The 18,761-nt window shown below is 40.9% G+C and overlaps 1 protein-coding gene across 2 annotated transcripts in view; it reads left to right on the forward strand.

Moving 5' to 3' along the window:
• Positions 1–18,761, forward strand: part of NALF1 (NALCN channel auxiliary factor 1) — a 628,398-nt gene that overhangs the window by 590,437 nt on the left and 19,200 nt on the right. For both annotated transcript variants that reach the window (XM_045567033.1, XM_045567034.1), the window contains exon 2: positions 10,601–10,772. In XM_045567033.1, coding sequence (XP_045422989.1) covers positions 10,601–10,772 — 172 coding nt within the window. The remainder of the gene's footprint in view (positions 1–10,600; positions 10,773–18,761) is intronic.

The following is an 18,761-nucleotide window of genomic DNA, read 5'->3' on the forward strand; positions in this document are numbered from 1 at the left end:
AGGCAGCTGTTAATTCTAGTGATAGGCATGTTTTTTCAGATAGAATTCTGGCTCCTTCCTCATTAACAATAGCATAACTCATGTTGACAATTCATAGGGTTTCAGGCTTGTGTTAATAAGATCACGAATATTGTGATCCTTTGCCATCTTTAAACTATTTTGCTATAGAGCAAAATGCACGTAACAGTTGCTCAAGTATCTTATTGAGCTATGGAGTGAAGCACAGAAAATGTTTGAATCTCCAAAGCTTAACCCCAGAAGAGATGTTTCTTGCAACCCACAAACAGCCATACTTAACAATACCATGAGTTACTATTTGTTTACATCTGACTGCGGTACAGAATAAAACACATTTTGATATGGGATGGGAGGTGTGGGGTAAAATGATCTAAAATCCTATCCTGGCTCTGTTATAGCCTGCTGTGGGAACTGCTTGTCCACGTTGCTTACATCCTCTGAGCCTTTGTTTTCACTTTTGCAAAATTAGACGAAAACATGCACCTCACAGAGGCAGTGCGCTGAACACAGCTAGCAAGATAACTGATGACAATAGGTATCATTACCTCCTTCCTCGTTCACTGTCTTCCTCCTGTTCTTGTCTTCCTTGTGTCAGAGGCTCACTGACCCCCACTCTATTCCTCCCTTCAGCATGCCCATCCCCCTCTCTCACACCAGGTCCCCTCTCTTCTCCGGAAACCCTCAGCATGGCTGGTTCTTGCTCTGTCCACGATGACCTGCACTGATGATATAATAACACTCACAGCCTGACCCATCTGACCTTGGCTCACTGAATTTTATGGTAATATTTTTGATGCCAAGGTAAATGTCTTGAAATTTTTAATCTGCCCTCCACCCTTGTTCCCAAGATTACCTATCTAATTTCAAACCCATAGCTGGTTCTCATGGAAAAATGTCAGATTAACAGACAGATGGAATGATACCTAACCAGCCAGTGCTCATAGGAGTCAGCTTCTTTCTGTTTCAGGGTAACAGGCTATAAGTCTGTATTCCCATTTGAATACTGAAGTAGTCACTCTGTGACTTTTTAAAGCTATAAATTCTAATAGAATTACTGGCACTTTTCTGACAGTAATACAGACCAGGTGTAAATAAATAACATCTTTAAAGATCCATGCAGCACATCCTACTGTTCCATTCCCAAGTCGTGGGTTTGTTTTTAGTCTGCAAAAGGGGCTTTCATTTGTAGCTACCTTTGCTCCTTGCTAGCAGGACACATTAGGATAATGAAGAAAACAGTAAAGAGAGCATGGCATTAGCCACTGTTTTCTGAACTTCAACTGTGATGACAAAATCAGAAATGTTCGTGTCTGTGGGAAGAATAAAGCATGCAAAGAGTCCACCCCACTGAGGAACAGCAGCATTTTCTTTGAGCAAAGGCAGATTATTATTGTTTGATTGGTAAGCCCTGCAAACTTGATATTGGTAAAGTGGGGTTGCATTATTGGTACAGAAATGGTCTTGACAATCTGGCAAAGAAGAAGAAAATTTATGCACACACACACACACACACACACACACACCCCCAAAAACATTTTAAATTCTAGTTCTATAAAGTATACAGCTATGTAAATTATCAGATTGTTAAATAGCTAATTATACATTATTATTCCAAATTTTTCACACTTTACTTTGGCTTATATGACAAAGTTATGTGTTAAACTACTTCAGACCTTTTTTGTGCACTTCTACTAAGTGAGGCAGTTAAAGTACCATTCTATTTAGTTTTATGAAAAAATTAATACACCTGCATTTTATAGTGAATTTACTGATTATTTATTATAGTCTCCAGAGTGCACTGGTATTTCATAAATACATTGTAGAGTCTGGAATATAACATTCATTTATTAATCATCAAATGCTCCATGAATTCCTATGAGCCCTGCAAAATGAGGAAAGCCTAACACATTCACTCTTTTCTTGTCTTTTGTGAATATATTATCCCTTTCTATCTTTAGGCTAGTTTCAGATTTCTTATTTAATACTCACTTCCATTTCCCTTTCTTCAAAAGATTGACTTCCCGCTTTTTAAAAACTTATCAACATTCTCAACTCACTCAAGGTGTAGAGCCAAACCTGAGTTTATATTGAAGTATTTGCTTGCTCCTTTGTAAAGATGTAAATTCTAATAGGCTCATCGGTACCTTTCCAATGCACAACACTGACCAGCTTTACATAAGCAATGTGTTCAGAGGACCGTGGGACAGGTATTACTGCTGCATTCCCCAGGTGGCGACTGGCTGCGAGCGTACCAAAGGCACTTTCACTTATTACTGTCCCACCCCTGCTTTAGATAATGCTGTTGAGCAAGAGCAGTTAGAGCCACCCATGGCCCAGTCTCCGAAGTAGCCTCCATGAAGGGACGTCCTTCTGTTCTGATGTCCACTAGCAGAGCCATTTTGTCACTAAGATGATAATTTAATAAACTCAGCTCACTAAAAGAGATCTTCTTTCACACACAAAGAAACGGTTGCTTATTTACCGTGAGCTTAATTTGCTAGTCACTATCACTGTTAATATTCACTTCTGGGTCTGCTACAGAACTGTTTTAGAAAGGTATGAGTTAGTATAATCAGTCTGCTGAAAACTTTTTGCCATCATTCTAGCTAAAGTTATGTATCCATTAGATAACAATTTTAAAGTAAACTCTGCCCTCTGAAGCTCTGCAGGCCTTCCATGAGCCCTGTGCAATAGACCTCACCATTCCTCATTTTTCTGTGAAAATCTTTCTCAGCTTGCAACCCAACTCCATACTGTGCATCGGGACATGAACCATGATATTTTTTTGGAAAGAGAGCTTCACTTCATGAAGTAGGCTTTTAAAAATGTACTTCTTTAGGTTTTATTTGGCTTTTAATAAAGGCCACTTTATTGGTCCTTTGAAGAAAGATTCCTTAGATGTAACACGTTGGGAGCTCATCAAGGATCATGATTTGAGTCTCTGCTGTGCGCAGGATCTCAGAGCAAGGTGGGCTGGCCGACACTAACCAAACCACAAGAAGCGATTGTGCAAACCTGAAGGCCATGTTACTAATTTCCACTTCAGATAAATTTCTACCAGGTGTATATCCAGGGCACGGGTGAATACAAAAGTGCACAAGACTTCAGCCTTCCTTCCAGGAACGTGCAATCTAGAAAGGGAGCAGATGAGAAGACGGGATTACACAGTGCTAGTCTGTAAAAGAGCAGATTTCAGAGTCTTGAGTGGAGGTGTGCGGAAGGCTTACAGATGAGGTCAAACAAGATCAGCAGGGACTAACCAGGCTGAGGGATACGTGGGGGAGGTGAAAGGAAGAGCATGGTGCAGGGGCCACAGAGGGCATGGCACATTTAGGGACCTGCTTGTCACTCCTTGCAGCCTGAGAGCACAGTGTATGGGTGGGAGCAGACGGAAATGAGGCTGGACTGCTGAGGAGGGTAAAGTCACAGAGCTCAGAGTCTGTTAAGGACCTTGAACATTTTCCTAGGTGGTGTTGTAGGGTGTGTGCATGAATGATTTAAAGTGGAGGCATGAAATAATCCAATTCGTTTTCTAAAGGTTAATCTAACCGTAGCATGAAAGAGGTGTTCACAACTGCAGGATGCACTGGGTATGTCCAAGGCAGGAATCTCAGGGAGAGGTGGTGACGGTGGGAACAATGCAAGTGCCAGTAGAAATCAACGGATTTGAGCAGATAGCGAGCTCTTCAGGAGGCAAACTCTTAGGAACCTGGTGATTAGGTAGTTGTGGTAGGGTGCAGAAGAGGCGTCCGGAAGATTCCCAGGCTCCTCATTTCTTGCTTCTCTCTGAAGAGAAGATGCTAATTTCTACTTTAAATTTTACAAAGCTTGAGGTGATAAGAGTATTGAAACAGAGTTTGTACATATATCAGATGCTCAAGAAAGAGTGATAGAAAAATAGGGGAGGGGAGAGAGAGAGAGAAAAGGGGGCATTGGAAACAAAAACTGGGCTTCACTATTTTAAAGACACCAATTGAATCATAAGGGTGGATGATTGCCCAGAAAGAATGTGAGGAAGAACGTTTAGAACAGAAGCCTAATGGATACTAGCATTTTGGGGAGAGGCCAGGAAAATAAACAAACAGCAACCAACAAACACATGAAGACTGAGAAGTGTTCAGGTCAGTGCAAGGAGAGAAAAAAAACAGTAAAAAACAAGTCACATAACAAGGGTTGCTGCCATTTCAGGAAGGAGTTTAATCAACTGTGTTCAGTGCTGGCCAGAGGTCAAATAAGAAAATAACTGACTTTAGCAGCTGGATGTATCAGCAGATGGGCCAAGGAGCTTGAAAAGAACAATTGCCATGGAGTGGTTTGAGCTGAAGCCAAATCACAGTGAGAGGAAGAGTGAGGAGAAAGATAAAACAAGGAAGATACTGCGCATGACATGAGACGTTTATTAATGAGGAAGAGAGGAAAAGAGAAGACTAAGTTGTCTTTGTATCATAATTAGGGCATCTTTTTCTCTTGAATAGTGCCAGAGACGTACTGATAAATCCTTCTTAGGTGTCCCTTTTCCCTGAGCCCCGAGCAGAGCATCTTTGGATGGGAACCTTCTCTAGTCACCAAAGCACAGTGGGGTTGATTTGCTTTTCGTCTTCTGGGCCGTCCTGTGTCCGGGGACCTCCCCAGTGCCACACCCCACGAGCAGGCTGGCGCCGTGGTTTTCAGGCCGGTCCCCTCTGCCGTGCGCAGGGAGCCGGGGCCGCTGTCCCGGCCGGGCCCTGCGGGAGCCTCCCCCGCGTCGGCGACGGTCTGGTGGACGCGGAAATGTAGGGCAGAGCCAGGAAGCGCAGGAAGCTCAGCAACACCAGGGAATAGACCAAGTGTTAGGACAGGACCCTGAAAGTGGGTCACCCACAGAAAATAGGAAGACATTTACATTTGACTTCAGGAAATGGAGCCAAGACGTAGCCCGGGGAGGAAAGGCGTGTCGGCGCGGTGCGTCTTCAGTGGGTCAAGGAGCCTGTCCTTACTGCACCGTCTGTCCCTTAACTTCGCACAGACAGCGCCGCCTCAGGCAGTGGGTTTTTTCCTGGTTTTGCTCTCAGAATACATCAGCATTTTCAAGTTCTGGGTGCCACGTGCCTTCAGCAGACACTGACACGGATATAGAAGAAAGCAGACATTCCGATATATGAATGTGAACGTTTATTTTGAGTTTCACCCCCACTTAAAACTGTAACAACGTGCCTTCTGCCTCAGAGTGCCCCAGCCTGGGCAGTCGCTGTCACAGACTAATGCTTACATAACCCATTATGTCACCCACACGTACTCCCAACCCAGGCCACTAACGCATGAGAGCTGACAGAGATGGATCTAATGAAATGCATCAACGAATCAACAAACCTTATACATGTGAAACAAAGTGAGTCCTTCCTAATACATGGGGACAAAGAGAGCGCTCCATTGATGTGCAGATGGCAACCATTTTTAATATCTGATGTTTTCCGTGGTAATAAAAAATGTAGCCAACATGATGTTTTTCCAGCAGGCTAACAAATATTTACAGTAGAAATCTATTAATAATCTAAAACATAGATAGGGATTTGGGGGAGGGAGGCAAACATTTAAAAAGCGATGAGAATCTGACCTTCTATTGGAAAAATACTAATCTTAGGCATTTAGGGAAAGATTGTGCACCGACTGGCTATCGTCAGACGGAATGTCCAGAAACAAAAGAGGTGGCGAGATCATGACACAGGTACATGCTGCAATGGCAACATTGTTCACCATGGTCACTGTGGGCACCGAGCATGACTCCCCGTGAACAAATATTAGTGGTGGCGACTTCAGGGGCTTCCTAACTCGCACTTAAACCATTCCTTTTTAGGGGTCCACAGCTTAGTTTAGCATCACTTCCCGTAACTGGGAGGCAGACAAAGAGCCATCCTTCTGTCTCTCCCCTGAGGTTGTACCGTTATAACCAAAGCTTTCCTGAAAACTGAAAGTTGTCTTTAAAAAAAAAAAGAATCAATCTTCATCCAGAGTGTGGAAAACCGTTCTCTAGACACAGCTCTCTTGGATTGCCCTTCCTCGCTCCAGCCTTTGCTGTCCTTGATCACATCTTCAAACAGGCCCGTGTCAGAGAGGGGATTCGTACAGGGAAGTGAATACAGGAAAGATCTGGAAGCCAGCCTTCCCGGGCTCGGGGCTCAGCATGGTCCACTGTGCACAGATGCAAGTGAAAGTTTCAAAAGTGCAGATCTGAAATAAAGTGATTTGCAAAAAAAAAAAAATGGACATGTTAGGAATGAATAATACTCAGCGATGCCTTCCGAATAACATGGTGTGTCATTAAAACAGTCACATCTGGGGCCCAGGCCCCGGCCTTCATTGTCTGTCATCTGTGACCTTCCCAGGCCCCAGTCTGCACTTGAGCATGGAGAGGCTCGCCTGGATGGTCTCTAAGACTTCCACTGTGGAATATTACACCTTAGTGACTCCAGAGACCCAGACTTGCCCATATTCTCATCACTCCCTGCGTCCTCTCAGAAGAGCTCCTCTTACGAGAGCTCCCAGGGAGAAAAGTATTGACCGAGCTGTGCTGAGAACCGAATTCCACTCATTTGCTGCATAATTTTCCTGTACCTCACTTTTCTTATTTGTAAAATGTTTCTCAGACACGTCCCGAGGGTATTATGAGGAAAAATAAGTGAGAAAAGGCTTTGGGGGAGAAGAGAAAATTGTGATTCAAATATGAAGTAAAAATGATGTTTTCATTTAGGCCACTTTTATAATTTAGTCTGTTCCTTTTCTAGGCTGCCAATTGAGACTATTTCCTACATGCCGTATGGTGGGAAGCTGTCAAACAAAGATTTTGGTACAGTCAATAGTCATTTCCCAGCGACACAGAGCAGAGGAGAGAGTGCAGGTGGACGGGTCATTTGAAATACCCTCTGAGAGAGTAATTACCTAACCAACCTCCTGCTCCTCCTCCAGTGAGGAGCGTGAGTGGGGAGACATTAGCCATTACTGTGTCACCAGAGACCTTACACATATTTGACTTCCTTCCCAAAAGTGGTGTTTAACTTCATAAAATTATTTATCCTATTCAGGGACACGTAGAAAAGTAATTTATCTAATATTTCTCTCTATAGGAGAAAGTTAAGCTGTTTGAAAAAAGATTTCTGACCTTCCTCAGACAACCGAGTTCTTATGAAATAAGACAACTGCAGTCATTTTTCATCACGTGCTTGCGTTTGAAAATCCTTCAGGACTTGTAAAAATGAAGCACTTTGTTCTTTTAGCTAGGTGCCACCACAAAACATCTTTTTCAACTTCCCTCCTTCAAAAATTTCTAGAAAAATGTTGGAGAGTATCTTGGAGCCCTTTACTTCTCCTACCTTTGTAACACAGGAATCCTCCTTACAGCATCTGACAAGGCTTGTCAAAAGTCTATTTGAAATTTTCTAGTTATTGGGAACTCAATACCTCAGAAGAAAACCTGTTTATTTCGTTCTCTGCTGTCAAGACAGTTCTCCTGTACATCATGCCAGTATTTACCATTTGTTTTCCTCTTGTCTTTATCTTCTGATGCCATGTTTGTTTTTTTTTAAAAAAAAGCCACTGTCATCAGCACATAGACTTTCCTTCAGATATTGAAAGTGACTATAAGAACCCCATCCCCATTTTCTTCCAGTCATGGTATGTTCTCAGGTGTTTCTCTGTTCTTCACATAACTGTTTTCAGATTTTACTAACCTGCTATTTCATATTTCATCTTTTTGAAAATCAGAGAAGAATCTTTTTACTTCCCATGCAAACCTTTTCCAATTTACTCTGAAATATTTTAGCAAACGGGCTGTGTGCATGTTTTGCCTCATTTATCATAAACATGTCTACACAAAGAAAAGATAAATCCTTTACTTACGTAAAACTGCTTCTCAGCCTTAATCTCCTAAGTAACAGTAAAATATTTCTTCTCTGTCCTTATTTTGTCTCGACTCACACAGTTCCCCCTGAATGCCTTCTGACATATCTTATCCCTAGAACTAAAATTGTAGAAAATGTTTAATACTCAAATGAGCAGTCTTTGTTGCAACTCCAAAGCCCTGAATGTCGACCGTGAGGACTGAAGACACCGTGGAGCCTTCCTGGAGCGTGCGTGACGGCTGGTGTGGGCCCCAGAATTCGGCTGGTGTCTGTGCAAATGATCACCACTTTTCTTCATAAGTACTACCTGATATTTATAAAAAACTACTTGACTCACTTACTAGTTTTCTGAGTAAAAGAAGTCTGTAAAGGAAATGTAATTGAAATACAATTTAAGGAACTGGAATAAAAACAGATCTGTTTCAACTGGGCAATGCTGAAGAGAATAATTGGAAAGAGCATGTGTACACACCCCAAGAGACTCCAGGATGTGACACCCCATTGTCTGTGAGAGATGAGAGTGTTTCTTAAGAGTTTGCAAACCATTTTAATCTGGATAATTGTGTAAAAGCAAACTGGGAGTAGGAGAGGGAACAGGGAGCAATTGGCCCGTAAAAATGCATGCTATTTTCTGGAATTACTTAGGGATATTCCTCAAAAGAAAACAGATAATCTAGACTTTAGAGTGCCAGACATATGCAGAATGTGAGATTGAGGAATTGCATATATAAACATACCCACTTCGTCTAGTACTTTAAAAAGGGTAATTAAAACCAGGAATCACAAAGTATACACAGACTATTCTTAGATTACAGCTCAGTTTATGTCATGTGTTATATTACATATCATGTCAGATTACACGAAAATAAATGGTATTTTGAAAAACACCTTCAATTCCCCCAAAGTATGACTGAGAAACCACTTGGTGTTTTCCTCTTCTGAAACTGATGCATCTAACCTCGCTGACAGCACGACAGCGCCCCTCCACCTCCATCTGCACTGGCATGGCACCCACCCACACCCTGCCTCTACTTCCCAGTTGACACATAAGGATTCTTAGGGATTTCTTCAGCTCTCATAGTATTTTAGTGCAATTTTTCAATGTATACTTTTATGCTATGACCCATATGAATTGCAATTATTTGGTATGTTTTTCCAACAAGTTAGATGGTGATTATGAAACATTGATGATGTGGCAAATAAAAATTACCTGCAGCTATCTAAAATCATATCTGATGTTTATCTCATATTATGTCTACTGAAGCACCTTGATCAAAGAATATTGCTTCATTTTGATTAAATTAATAAGAAGTTATGAAGAAAAATTCAAAACAATCTTCCTTATACCAAATGCCTATTGACCAAGAGCATGCAAGGCCATGTTGGTTTCAGGTTTATTGCAAACCCCCCTGTGGTTTTATAAATCATTTATTAAAAGCTTTTGGACTAAACATAGCATAACAATTAAGAACACTGGCTTTGGATCCTACAGAACATTGGTTTCAATTCTGGAATTCCCACCTACTTCCATTACTTACCATTATTCCTGTGCAAAAGACAACTAGTAGTTATGTTCTAAGCTCTATGCTGAGAATTACATGGGGAACAATGTTTATAACTTGCTTAGAAAGAGTACAAAGTTGGTAAATACCACCTATTCTTCTTGCTATTGTTATCAAGTATTTATAGTCTTGTAGGATACATTTAACTGTACTTAGGTCCTTCATTCTTCTAGGGAAAATATAATTGAAAAAAATTTAACCCTAGAAACAGACGAACAACAGCCATCAGTACCAAGGTCCCGGGAAGCCCCTGAATCTCAGCGATCTGTATTGTAAATGGGTACTTTTGTCATTGTTCTATTTTTATTTAAGATCAGCTTATTCCCTTCTATAAGAAAAAGGCATTTTTAAATGTTTATTTTCCCAAATAGCCACCCAAAACAAAGAGATTAATGAAGTCACAATCCTTTCACATTTCATTAAATTATATAAACGCCTAGCAAACACTGACGTGGACTACACAAGCTGTGTTTCTGATCTGGCTTCCCTCCTACTCCTAACCTCCTACTCCCAACTACAGCGTATTATGTCTGATCTATGTCGGGTGTTTCCGGGCTTTCAGACAGTGAGATTTTTAATGCATTCGGTGTGAGTCACAAATGTGGATGTCCATTTCTGCTTGTTCTGTGCTGCTTATAGCTGGAGCTCCAAGTAGAGGTTTGCTAACCCCCTGCTGGGCCGTCATTGTAAGGTCCTTAGCGCCATCTAGTGTCCGAGGGAGGCGTAGCTGCGGGCTCCACGCTGGGGCCTGACCCCAGCACCTTGCACATTGCAGTAAATGACTCCAGGACGGCATAGCAACAGGGTCAAGTATTTTTCTCATTTTGTGTGTCACTGGACTTTGAAAACTTCAGTGCCTCCCTAAATCCACTGTTGTTCAAATGAGCTACATCAAATTAAACGCCAAAATACCTTTTGCATTCTATTAAGGGCTCAATCAAACGCTGATTTTGCTTTTGCTGCAAAGAATTTCTTTGCTACGTTTTTATCACTCGCAGCTGCCATTGGGTGACTATGCTTTCTCAAAAGGAGGGGTTTCTTACGATCGGCTTGAAACCACAGCATGCTTCTCGCCGTACATATGTCCTTTATTGCAGTCAGAACTGTTGCCATCCCTCCATATTTTTTATTCTTCTCTTTTTTCAGATTGTCTACAAAGCCTGGCTCTGTTCCCAGTATTTTGAAGTCACACAGTTTAACTGCAGAAAGACAATTCCTTGCAAGCAATACTGTTTGGAGGTTCAGACGAGGTGTCCCTTTATATTGCCCGACAACGATGAAGTCATCTACGGAGGCCTCTCCAGCTTCATCTGCACAGGTACGGTGCGGCAGCGCGGAGCGGGACCGTGTCCGAGTCTCTTGCGGGTTTGCTTTCTTCTGTGCTGTCTGCTTCGCTGTTTCCTTCCACTGACATAACCTTGAAGATGCAGCTGGTAGTTTTCCATGCTTTCATTAATAGAAGCACTGCAAGCCACCCTGCACTGGTTTGTAAATGATTCAGCTTTGATGCCACATTGTTCATACCAGAACCAAGATGACAATGATTGACTTTGCAGAAGGATCGTTCTGAGGGCAAAATATTAACAATCATTGGATATACATACATGTGACTTAAAGTAGGTTGGATTCTGCCTGTAGTAACTTTCCATTACATAAGAACAGATGGTGTGATCAGGCCAGCAAAATTGTGTTTCTTCAAATTAGTAACAAGTTTATCTCCCCATGCCTATTTTCTGAGAATTTTTATGCCATTTTATCTTCAAAAAGTACTAAAAGCACACAGAAATATCTGCCAAAGGTGTGTGTGTGTGTGTGTGTGTGTGTGTGTGTGTGTGTGTGTGTGTGTGTGTTTGCATTAGAGCCACACAGCACGGACCAGACACAATTCTATCTTCCATTTTCCATTAATGATGTTTACTTCTTTCAGCAAAAGACTCAGATTGGGCAAAACACCAATATCAGCCCTCATTTTCTGAAAATTTATAAGCATTACATAATTTAGACCCAAAATAATATATAAAGGATAAGAGTAGTCTGTTTTTTTTAAATAAACAATAGACAGTGGGAACAAGATAATTTGCCAGGGTGGTGTGATAATCAGAGTTGTTGCTCCATATCGTCTTTTAATAAAAATAATACTATATGATATCCTTGTAACTATGTGGCCTTAGTTGTAGCATGTTTAGTTTTCAAGTTTTAAGGGTAAAACACTATCATAAGTACAGAGAAACATGAACATTCACTTCTTACATTAGACTTCATGAAACTCCTCTAAAACAGAGTGACATATTGAGATGCTCAACTTGAGAATTTATCAAATTATTTTCTAGATCACTTATTTAAATATATATCCATTAGCCATACTGTTCTAAGTCTAAATGATTAAGATATCCAAAGAGAGACCACCAAAGCTCTTTCCTAAGAGCCCACCCTAAAAGACTGGAGGAATATTGCTTACTCTGTCCAAGATCATGGGAAGAAGATCTGACTGAAAGTTAGGAGACACGGGATTTCATTCGGTTTCCATTACACATTCTCTACAAGGCTCCACATCTCCACTAGCAAACTAGTAGCAGTAACATACACACACCATGGCAAGTTGCTATTAGGATTACAGACACAGGAGAAGCACAAGGTATATCATTAACAGACAATAGCCACAGTACACAGAAAGTTATCCGTGAAATGTAAAATGATTTAACAATCATTTTTATTATTCTACTGATTTTATTATTCTTAGATCATTTTTCATGTAGCTTCTCTCTGCTGCAGGGAAAGAGAGAGGAAAGATGGACAGAAGGAAGGATGAGAAGGAAGGAGGGAGGGAGAGAGGAAATGAATATTTTCTTGCTTTGGGTCTGAGACACACTATTAATTTATTTTGAATTTCACATAGAACCTTCCATAAATAACCAAGAAGATAAAGCCTTAAGTTTTTTTCAGTGGGTCAGTCAGATGCCTGTGATATTAGCACTGCAGAGAAACTCATGGAATTATACGTGAAAGTTGGTTTGTGCACGCACATGTAAATTGCTTTTTTTCCTAGAGAAGGTCAATAGCTTTCACCAGGTCCTCAAAATAGACAAAAAAGCCAAATGAAGGGCAAATTATTATTTGTCTTTATCTTCTATTTTTTTTCCTGGCCTTTATCTGTATTTGTGAATCTGAAATAAATGTTTGAATGTCTACCCTTTTCTCCAAACACTTTCAAGGCCACCAGAACACTAAAGATAGGATTAAATCTCTTTCTGCACAACATGGGCAGAGAATCTAAGTTGTATTTTTAATTGTTTTGAGTTTAGTAAAAGAGATATTCGTCATTGGGTCCAGAGAAAAATACCATTAGAGGCCTTCTGGGATAATCTCATCACTGAACATTTGGAAACCTCACTGTTCTTTTTTTTTTTTTTTGAGACTGAGTCTCGCTCTGTTGCCCGGGCTAGAATGAGTGCCGTGGCGTCAGCCTAGCTCACAGCAACCTCAGGATCCTGGACTCAAGAGATCCTCCTGCCTCAGCCTCCCGAGTAGCTGGGACTGCAGGCATGCACCACCATGCCTGGCTAATTTTTTCTATATATATTTTTAGCTCTCCAGATAATTTTTTTCTATTTTTAGTAGAGATGGGGGTCTCGCTCTTGCTCAGGCTGGTCTCGAACTCCTGACCTCGAGCGATCCACCCGCCTTGGCCTCCCAGAGGGCTAGGATTACAGGCGTGAGCCACGGCGCCCAGCCGCAAACTTCACTGCTCTTATGCCACTTTCAATTGGGCTCATGGTCATTTCATTACTAAAATGCTCAAACTGTGCAGAATAAATTCTAAAGGCAGTTTTCTCTGAATTCTGCAAAATTACTTGAAGAAAAGGATAATTTTCAGAGTAATCTTCTTTTCTGAGGTGTGACCCAGGCCCCTTTGAAAACTCTTACCTATGTTGGTAACTGGTAGAGACCATCTCCCACCCAGGTCATGGGAGTTCCTTAAGCGTTTTCTGCTGGGCCTGAAACAGAGCTATTTCCACTGCTGTTCTCACTGCTGCCTCACCCCTGCCAAAGACGTCCCAGACACGACCCCAGCGTAGTGTCCATCATGAAAGAAGTTAGCACAGAAAGCAGCTCCCAGGACCACTGGTTAAACAATGGAGCCAGTGGCTTGTCATGCTTCTAGGGTAACTAGTGAGACTACCACATGTGTAGCATTTGTTCCCAAACTTTTCAAGTCTTACATTTTTGGAGGTTCGTCTCCAAAAAGTGCATTTTCAAGTAATTTACCTTTTAAATAAGTTTGCAGGGAATATGAGCCATCTCACGTACCTTTATGCATTTTGAGTGAAATGTCTTCTGTACTCAGGAAGGACCAGACTAAATGCAGAAGAGAAATAGGGCTACTATTCCTAGTTTCCCAGCTGGCAGCCGATAACCTAAGGCCACCTGGGTGACAAGCGCATATTGACGTTGCATGTCCACAAGGAGGACCAAACCTGCTGCATTTCTTCCTCACTGAATTATGCACAGTGACGCTCACTCAGCACAGTTCTATAAAAGGAATCCCCAAGGAAACTGACCTGAATCTTGCCTCCAGTAATTCCTCTCTTTAAAAAAATAGCTTTATTTTCATTCTAGATGCTAAAATATGTAATCATTTATCATTAAGAATTGAAGAAATAGATGGAGCTTCCTTCAACTTCAACAAATTCCATTATAATGGTTTTCCCACTATTTGAAATGCATTCAACTTGAAGCTTCTAGAAGGATAGAGATTTCCCTCCAAGTTATTGAGGATTCTTCCCCCTACTTGTCTTGTCAACCTCAAAAACAGTATTCAGTAAGTGAATAACTACCTATGGCCTGTTGTCACATGTTCTCCAAGTGAGGATCAATTTTATTCAAGATGCTTCTCTTAGTGACAAGCCAGTGGTATGGTGACTACTTCTCCTTAGAGTCCCTTGTACGCAGCATTTCAGGGATATGGAATTATAGGACCTCAAGTTCTTCTTCTCATATTTTATTAGACATGTACTGAAACTTAAAATTCTCATGATTCACAGGAATAGTAAATATCAGCCTTTGGGGTCCATGAATCATTCGTAAGGTTCAGAACCTTCCAAATTTCTCTAAATCATCAGGAGTTATTTACAACTTTGGTAACACTAAATTCTAAATCTAGTGCATCATTTCTTTATGGCACTCACATTACTTACCCATGTTCTAGATTTGAGAGTTATTTATAAATTTATATCTCTTTCATCATCTGCTACTTAGTGCCTATGATCCTTAATAAGCCAGTAATTTATTCTTAGAAGGAAATATCAGAGAACACATGGCTATTACTATAGAATGTCTTTGACTGAAGATGTAACAGAAGGTCATGACCAAATGTTCTAACCACAAACCTGGGTGACAGCTTTGTTAAATTCTGATCTCCTCGTATATTTAATTCTGATTCTGTTTTAGGAGATATAAAGAAAAGACATTTTGCCTGGGATCTCTCTTGGTTTTTCTGTTAGAGAATAAAACTGACAGATTACTAAAAGAGTGTTTGAAAAATTAATTAGGGAGACATTCTGAGGTGCTGTCAGGGTGAAACCTGTCATTTAATGTTAGGCATTATTGAGCTAACGTTTTCAAGGTGGGTTCTGTTCTTTTCTCAAGCTCCGTGCACATAATGCACTGCTATTTTAGAAACTGAGTTTCTTCATCTTTAAAGTGAGGAGGTGGAAGTCGGTTTTGGATTCTACGATGTCAACCCGTCATTGTGGTAATTATACGGGTTTCCTGCTCCCCACTCCCTCGCCTCGCCCGAGAGTTCCCCGGAGAAATCCTTGATTGCTTACCTGCAACAGTGAGCCGAGATTAAGACAACAGAAGCAGCCGAGTGGCACGGGCTGTGGGTGCTATGGTAACAAACACCAAGAAAATTACCAGTTGATTGATAGATAAAACAGACTCGACATGATTTGCCCCTCTGTTTCACAGGGAAATTACTGAAAGAATAAAAGTAAAAGTTGGTCTGCTGGGGGTTACTGACAATGGAGATAAAACATATTTTAAGAATTCTATGTAAATTCTGCATTCCATTTTTTAGCTATGACAAGAATAAGGTTATGTTTCTGTCTCTTGGGAAAATACTGTGGGCCGCTGTTGTTCCTTTCCTTGACAGGCGGATTGTGATGTGATGGGGGTGGGCTCCCCCTCGTGGCGACACTGAGCTACTGCAGAGTGCCTGAAAGAAAGCAAGAACACGAAATCACTTGATGGGAGAAAAAGCATTGATCTGCATATTGACCAAGTTAGGAAGAAAATTTTAAATATTTGGTGTCTTACCGTTTACTTGAGAGACACTTCACAACGACGAAAGAAGAAACATTTCCCAAAATCCAGTTCTGATGGGACCAGTGAGTTGAGAAAGATTTTTAAAAGACAGAAAAGAATTTCTCATTAAAGGAGTATTTTAGGAGAAAAAAAAAAACAAAAAACCTGCTTCCCATAGATTTTAATTTGTACATTTATACTATTTTCAATTTATATGTTTTCCCCAGTTTGTGCATGTGTTCAACTATTGTCAAAAATGCAGGGCCTTTTTTTTCTGAAAATTAAAAAGAGAGGTCTAGTTATAGCATCATTTGATGTTATGCAAAATCTTTTAATAAATGTATCAAAGTTTAGGTCAAAAGAGAAATATGAAGGGAGATGATATGGCCAGAACAAAATAAAGAAATGTGAGAATAAGTTGTAAAAAAAAAAAAAAAAAACCTTAAGTAAAATGTAGTAACTTCATATGTTTCAGACATCTTCTTCCATTAAAACACTGTCTTTTTGAGTTTTATTCAAGTACACATATTTAAATTTGCATTCAGATAGATCACTCACGCTTAAGATTGCTTTTCCTGTCTTCCACCTTCACGTTTGCCTTCGGCACGGGAGCATATGTAGGGAAGAGCTCTGCAGAACTTAGGCTGTCTGGGTCCTGTCACCAGCTATGAATTTTGGAAAATCACACCCACTGTAAGGTTTCCGTTGCCTCTTCTGTGCATGTGGCTAACAGTGCTGAGCCTACGGGGACACTCAGGTGACAAGGCTGCGAGGGCAGAAGCCTGTGTTAGACAGAGGCCAGCTCTGGTCCAGCCTGGCGGTGCCTGCGGAAGGGCAGCTGTGGCTGTAGAGGAAGATGGGGGGTTCCATGCCTGTCAGTGTAGGGAGAGGAAGTCACCTGTGTCCCTCACATCCTGCGGGGTCCTTGCCAGAGAGCCAGGAAGAGCTGTGGGCACACTCTTCTGCCCCCAGCTGTGCTGAGAGCATGAAAATGTCCTTCACAAGCTTGCTCACCTCCACAGATTTTCAGGGAACTTCTGATGTAGTTCAAGTTATTCTGCTTTTCATCTCTATACCGTACCTGACCTAAGAAGAGAAATGAAATGCATTCGACCAGGGAGAGCTGAGAAAACCATGCCTGGGGCATTTGCATGGACTGGGGTTGAATCAGCCCTGGGAAGCAGCCATACTCGACCCGTGAGCGCTGAGCTCACTGCTCCAGGGAGCCATCGAGGGCCAAGCCTGTGGTCCTTTCCTGGCTTGTCCCTAAGTCACTGAGCACCACGGGTGGATGGAGCAAAAGCATGGCTGCTGTCTTTTTAGATGCCATCGAGGGAAAATCTTACTGACATCAGCCCACAGTCGCCTACCAACTTGCAGCAGAAGTGACACTTACTATGTCTGGCAAGTATGCTCAGTCCTCTCTGAAATGTCTGCATGGAAAGCCACCCTTTGCGCAAGTTTATCAAATGCTACTCTAAGGGAGAAGGCCTGGACAGCTGAGTTGGTTAGTCTGTGCTCTGGTGGAAGTTGAATCAAAACATTTAGAGATCTTCTCTACAATGAGGAGGTCACAGCATACAAGTCATAACATAGGCCCCTGAATTCCCATGAGAGACAATACTCAGAAGTATTTGCAACACGGTAGCAGTCAAAGTGGTCAGCCGAAGGAAGAATTCTAATTCTGGAATTTCAGTTTAGGAAGGATAATTTTGGCAAAGAGATTTCCCAGAAGAGGTGAAATCTTATTCATTGAAATATCTCTCCAACTGTAATGAAGATGTCTTTGTGAAGAATTTATTCCTACTTTGTGAATCACTGTGACACTGAATTGCTTTGAACAATAAAATTACCCCACATGATTATAGCTTCAGTCAATGTTAGACAAACCCCAATTTCTAAAGTCATCTAGTCTGGCGGGTCGGTTCTACACAGGATTAGGTTAGCCATTTAGTTTATTTCTAACCCATAGGATTAACTTCCCCCACAAACCTGGGAGCTATTCTTGTTTCTGCAATTTCCTAGCTATTAGTCCAGCATTTGTATCACTAGTGGAACAGGAAACGACCAGTCAGCCCATCCCGAAATTAGACTGTAGCCAGAGGTTTCCTTGCTGAGGTCCAGCTGGAGAAAGTCAGTCAGTAGGTTAAACGGAAGGTGACTGAGCCCGCAGCTGGCAGTCTTTGCAGTGTAGGTCTAAATAGTTCAACAAACATGTCCTGGTTTCTCAACCTCAGGCATCCCATTAAAAATGAATGTTACAAGTATTTTACAACCTATACCATTTTTTTGTTGTTGTTAAAGAAAGGAGAACTGCCTAGTGCACTGTTTTCTGGAAAATCTTGTGCTTAGATGGTTAACTTAGATTGATCAGTGAGAGTTTTAGGTTGCATACGTACACACACACATATGTTAGTGTGAAGGGTAAAGAAAGAGTGCCGAAATTTCTAAAATGCTCATGTAAATACTATTATGAATCTAAATAACCTTACTCTAATTTGTGTTATAAATATTGTATATATAACACGTATAAATCTATAACATGTATCAACATATTTATATAATTAATTCATATATAATTTACATATGCATATAATCAAAATAGCTAAATTTTACAAGTGATGTAGGTAATTAAAGTAGGAACTATTTCAGGTATAAAAATTGGGATCAGTTTGTAAGCATGGCTTTAAAATGAGTTTTAAACCTAATTCCAAAAAAAGAAAGGAATACGTTCAATTTAAGGCAGCACTGCTGGAATAAATGTGTAACTTCCACAAAAAAAAACCTTGAAAACACAAAGCTCAGTTAATAAAACTTCTAGAGTGCTATTTTAAGACAACAGTCTGTCCTTCATTACCTTATTGCTTTACTTTATTGGTTTTGTCCCAAATATGATATATTGTCTCTTTATTGACCAGTTTATGCTGTGAAAAGAGGGATCGGATGAGGCATAAAGAATGTGAAAGTTCGGAGCTTACACTGACACTCCTTCCTGCTAGAG

This window comes from Lemur catta, chromosome 13 (genome assembly GCF_020740605.2).
Source record: "Lemur catta isolate mLemCat1 chromosome 13, mLemCat1.pri, whole genome shotgun sequence".
Classification (NCBI taxonomy): Eukaryota; Metazoa; Chordata; class Mammalia; order Primates; family Lemuridae; genus Lemur; species Lemur catta.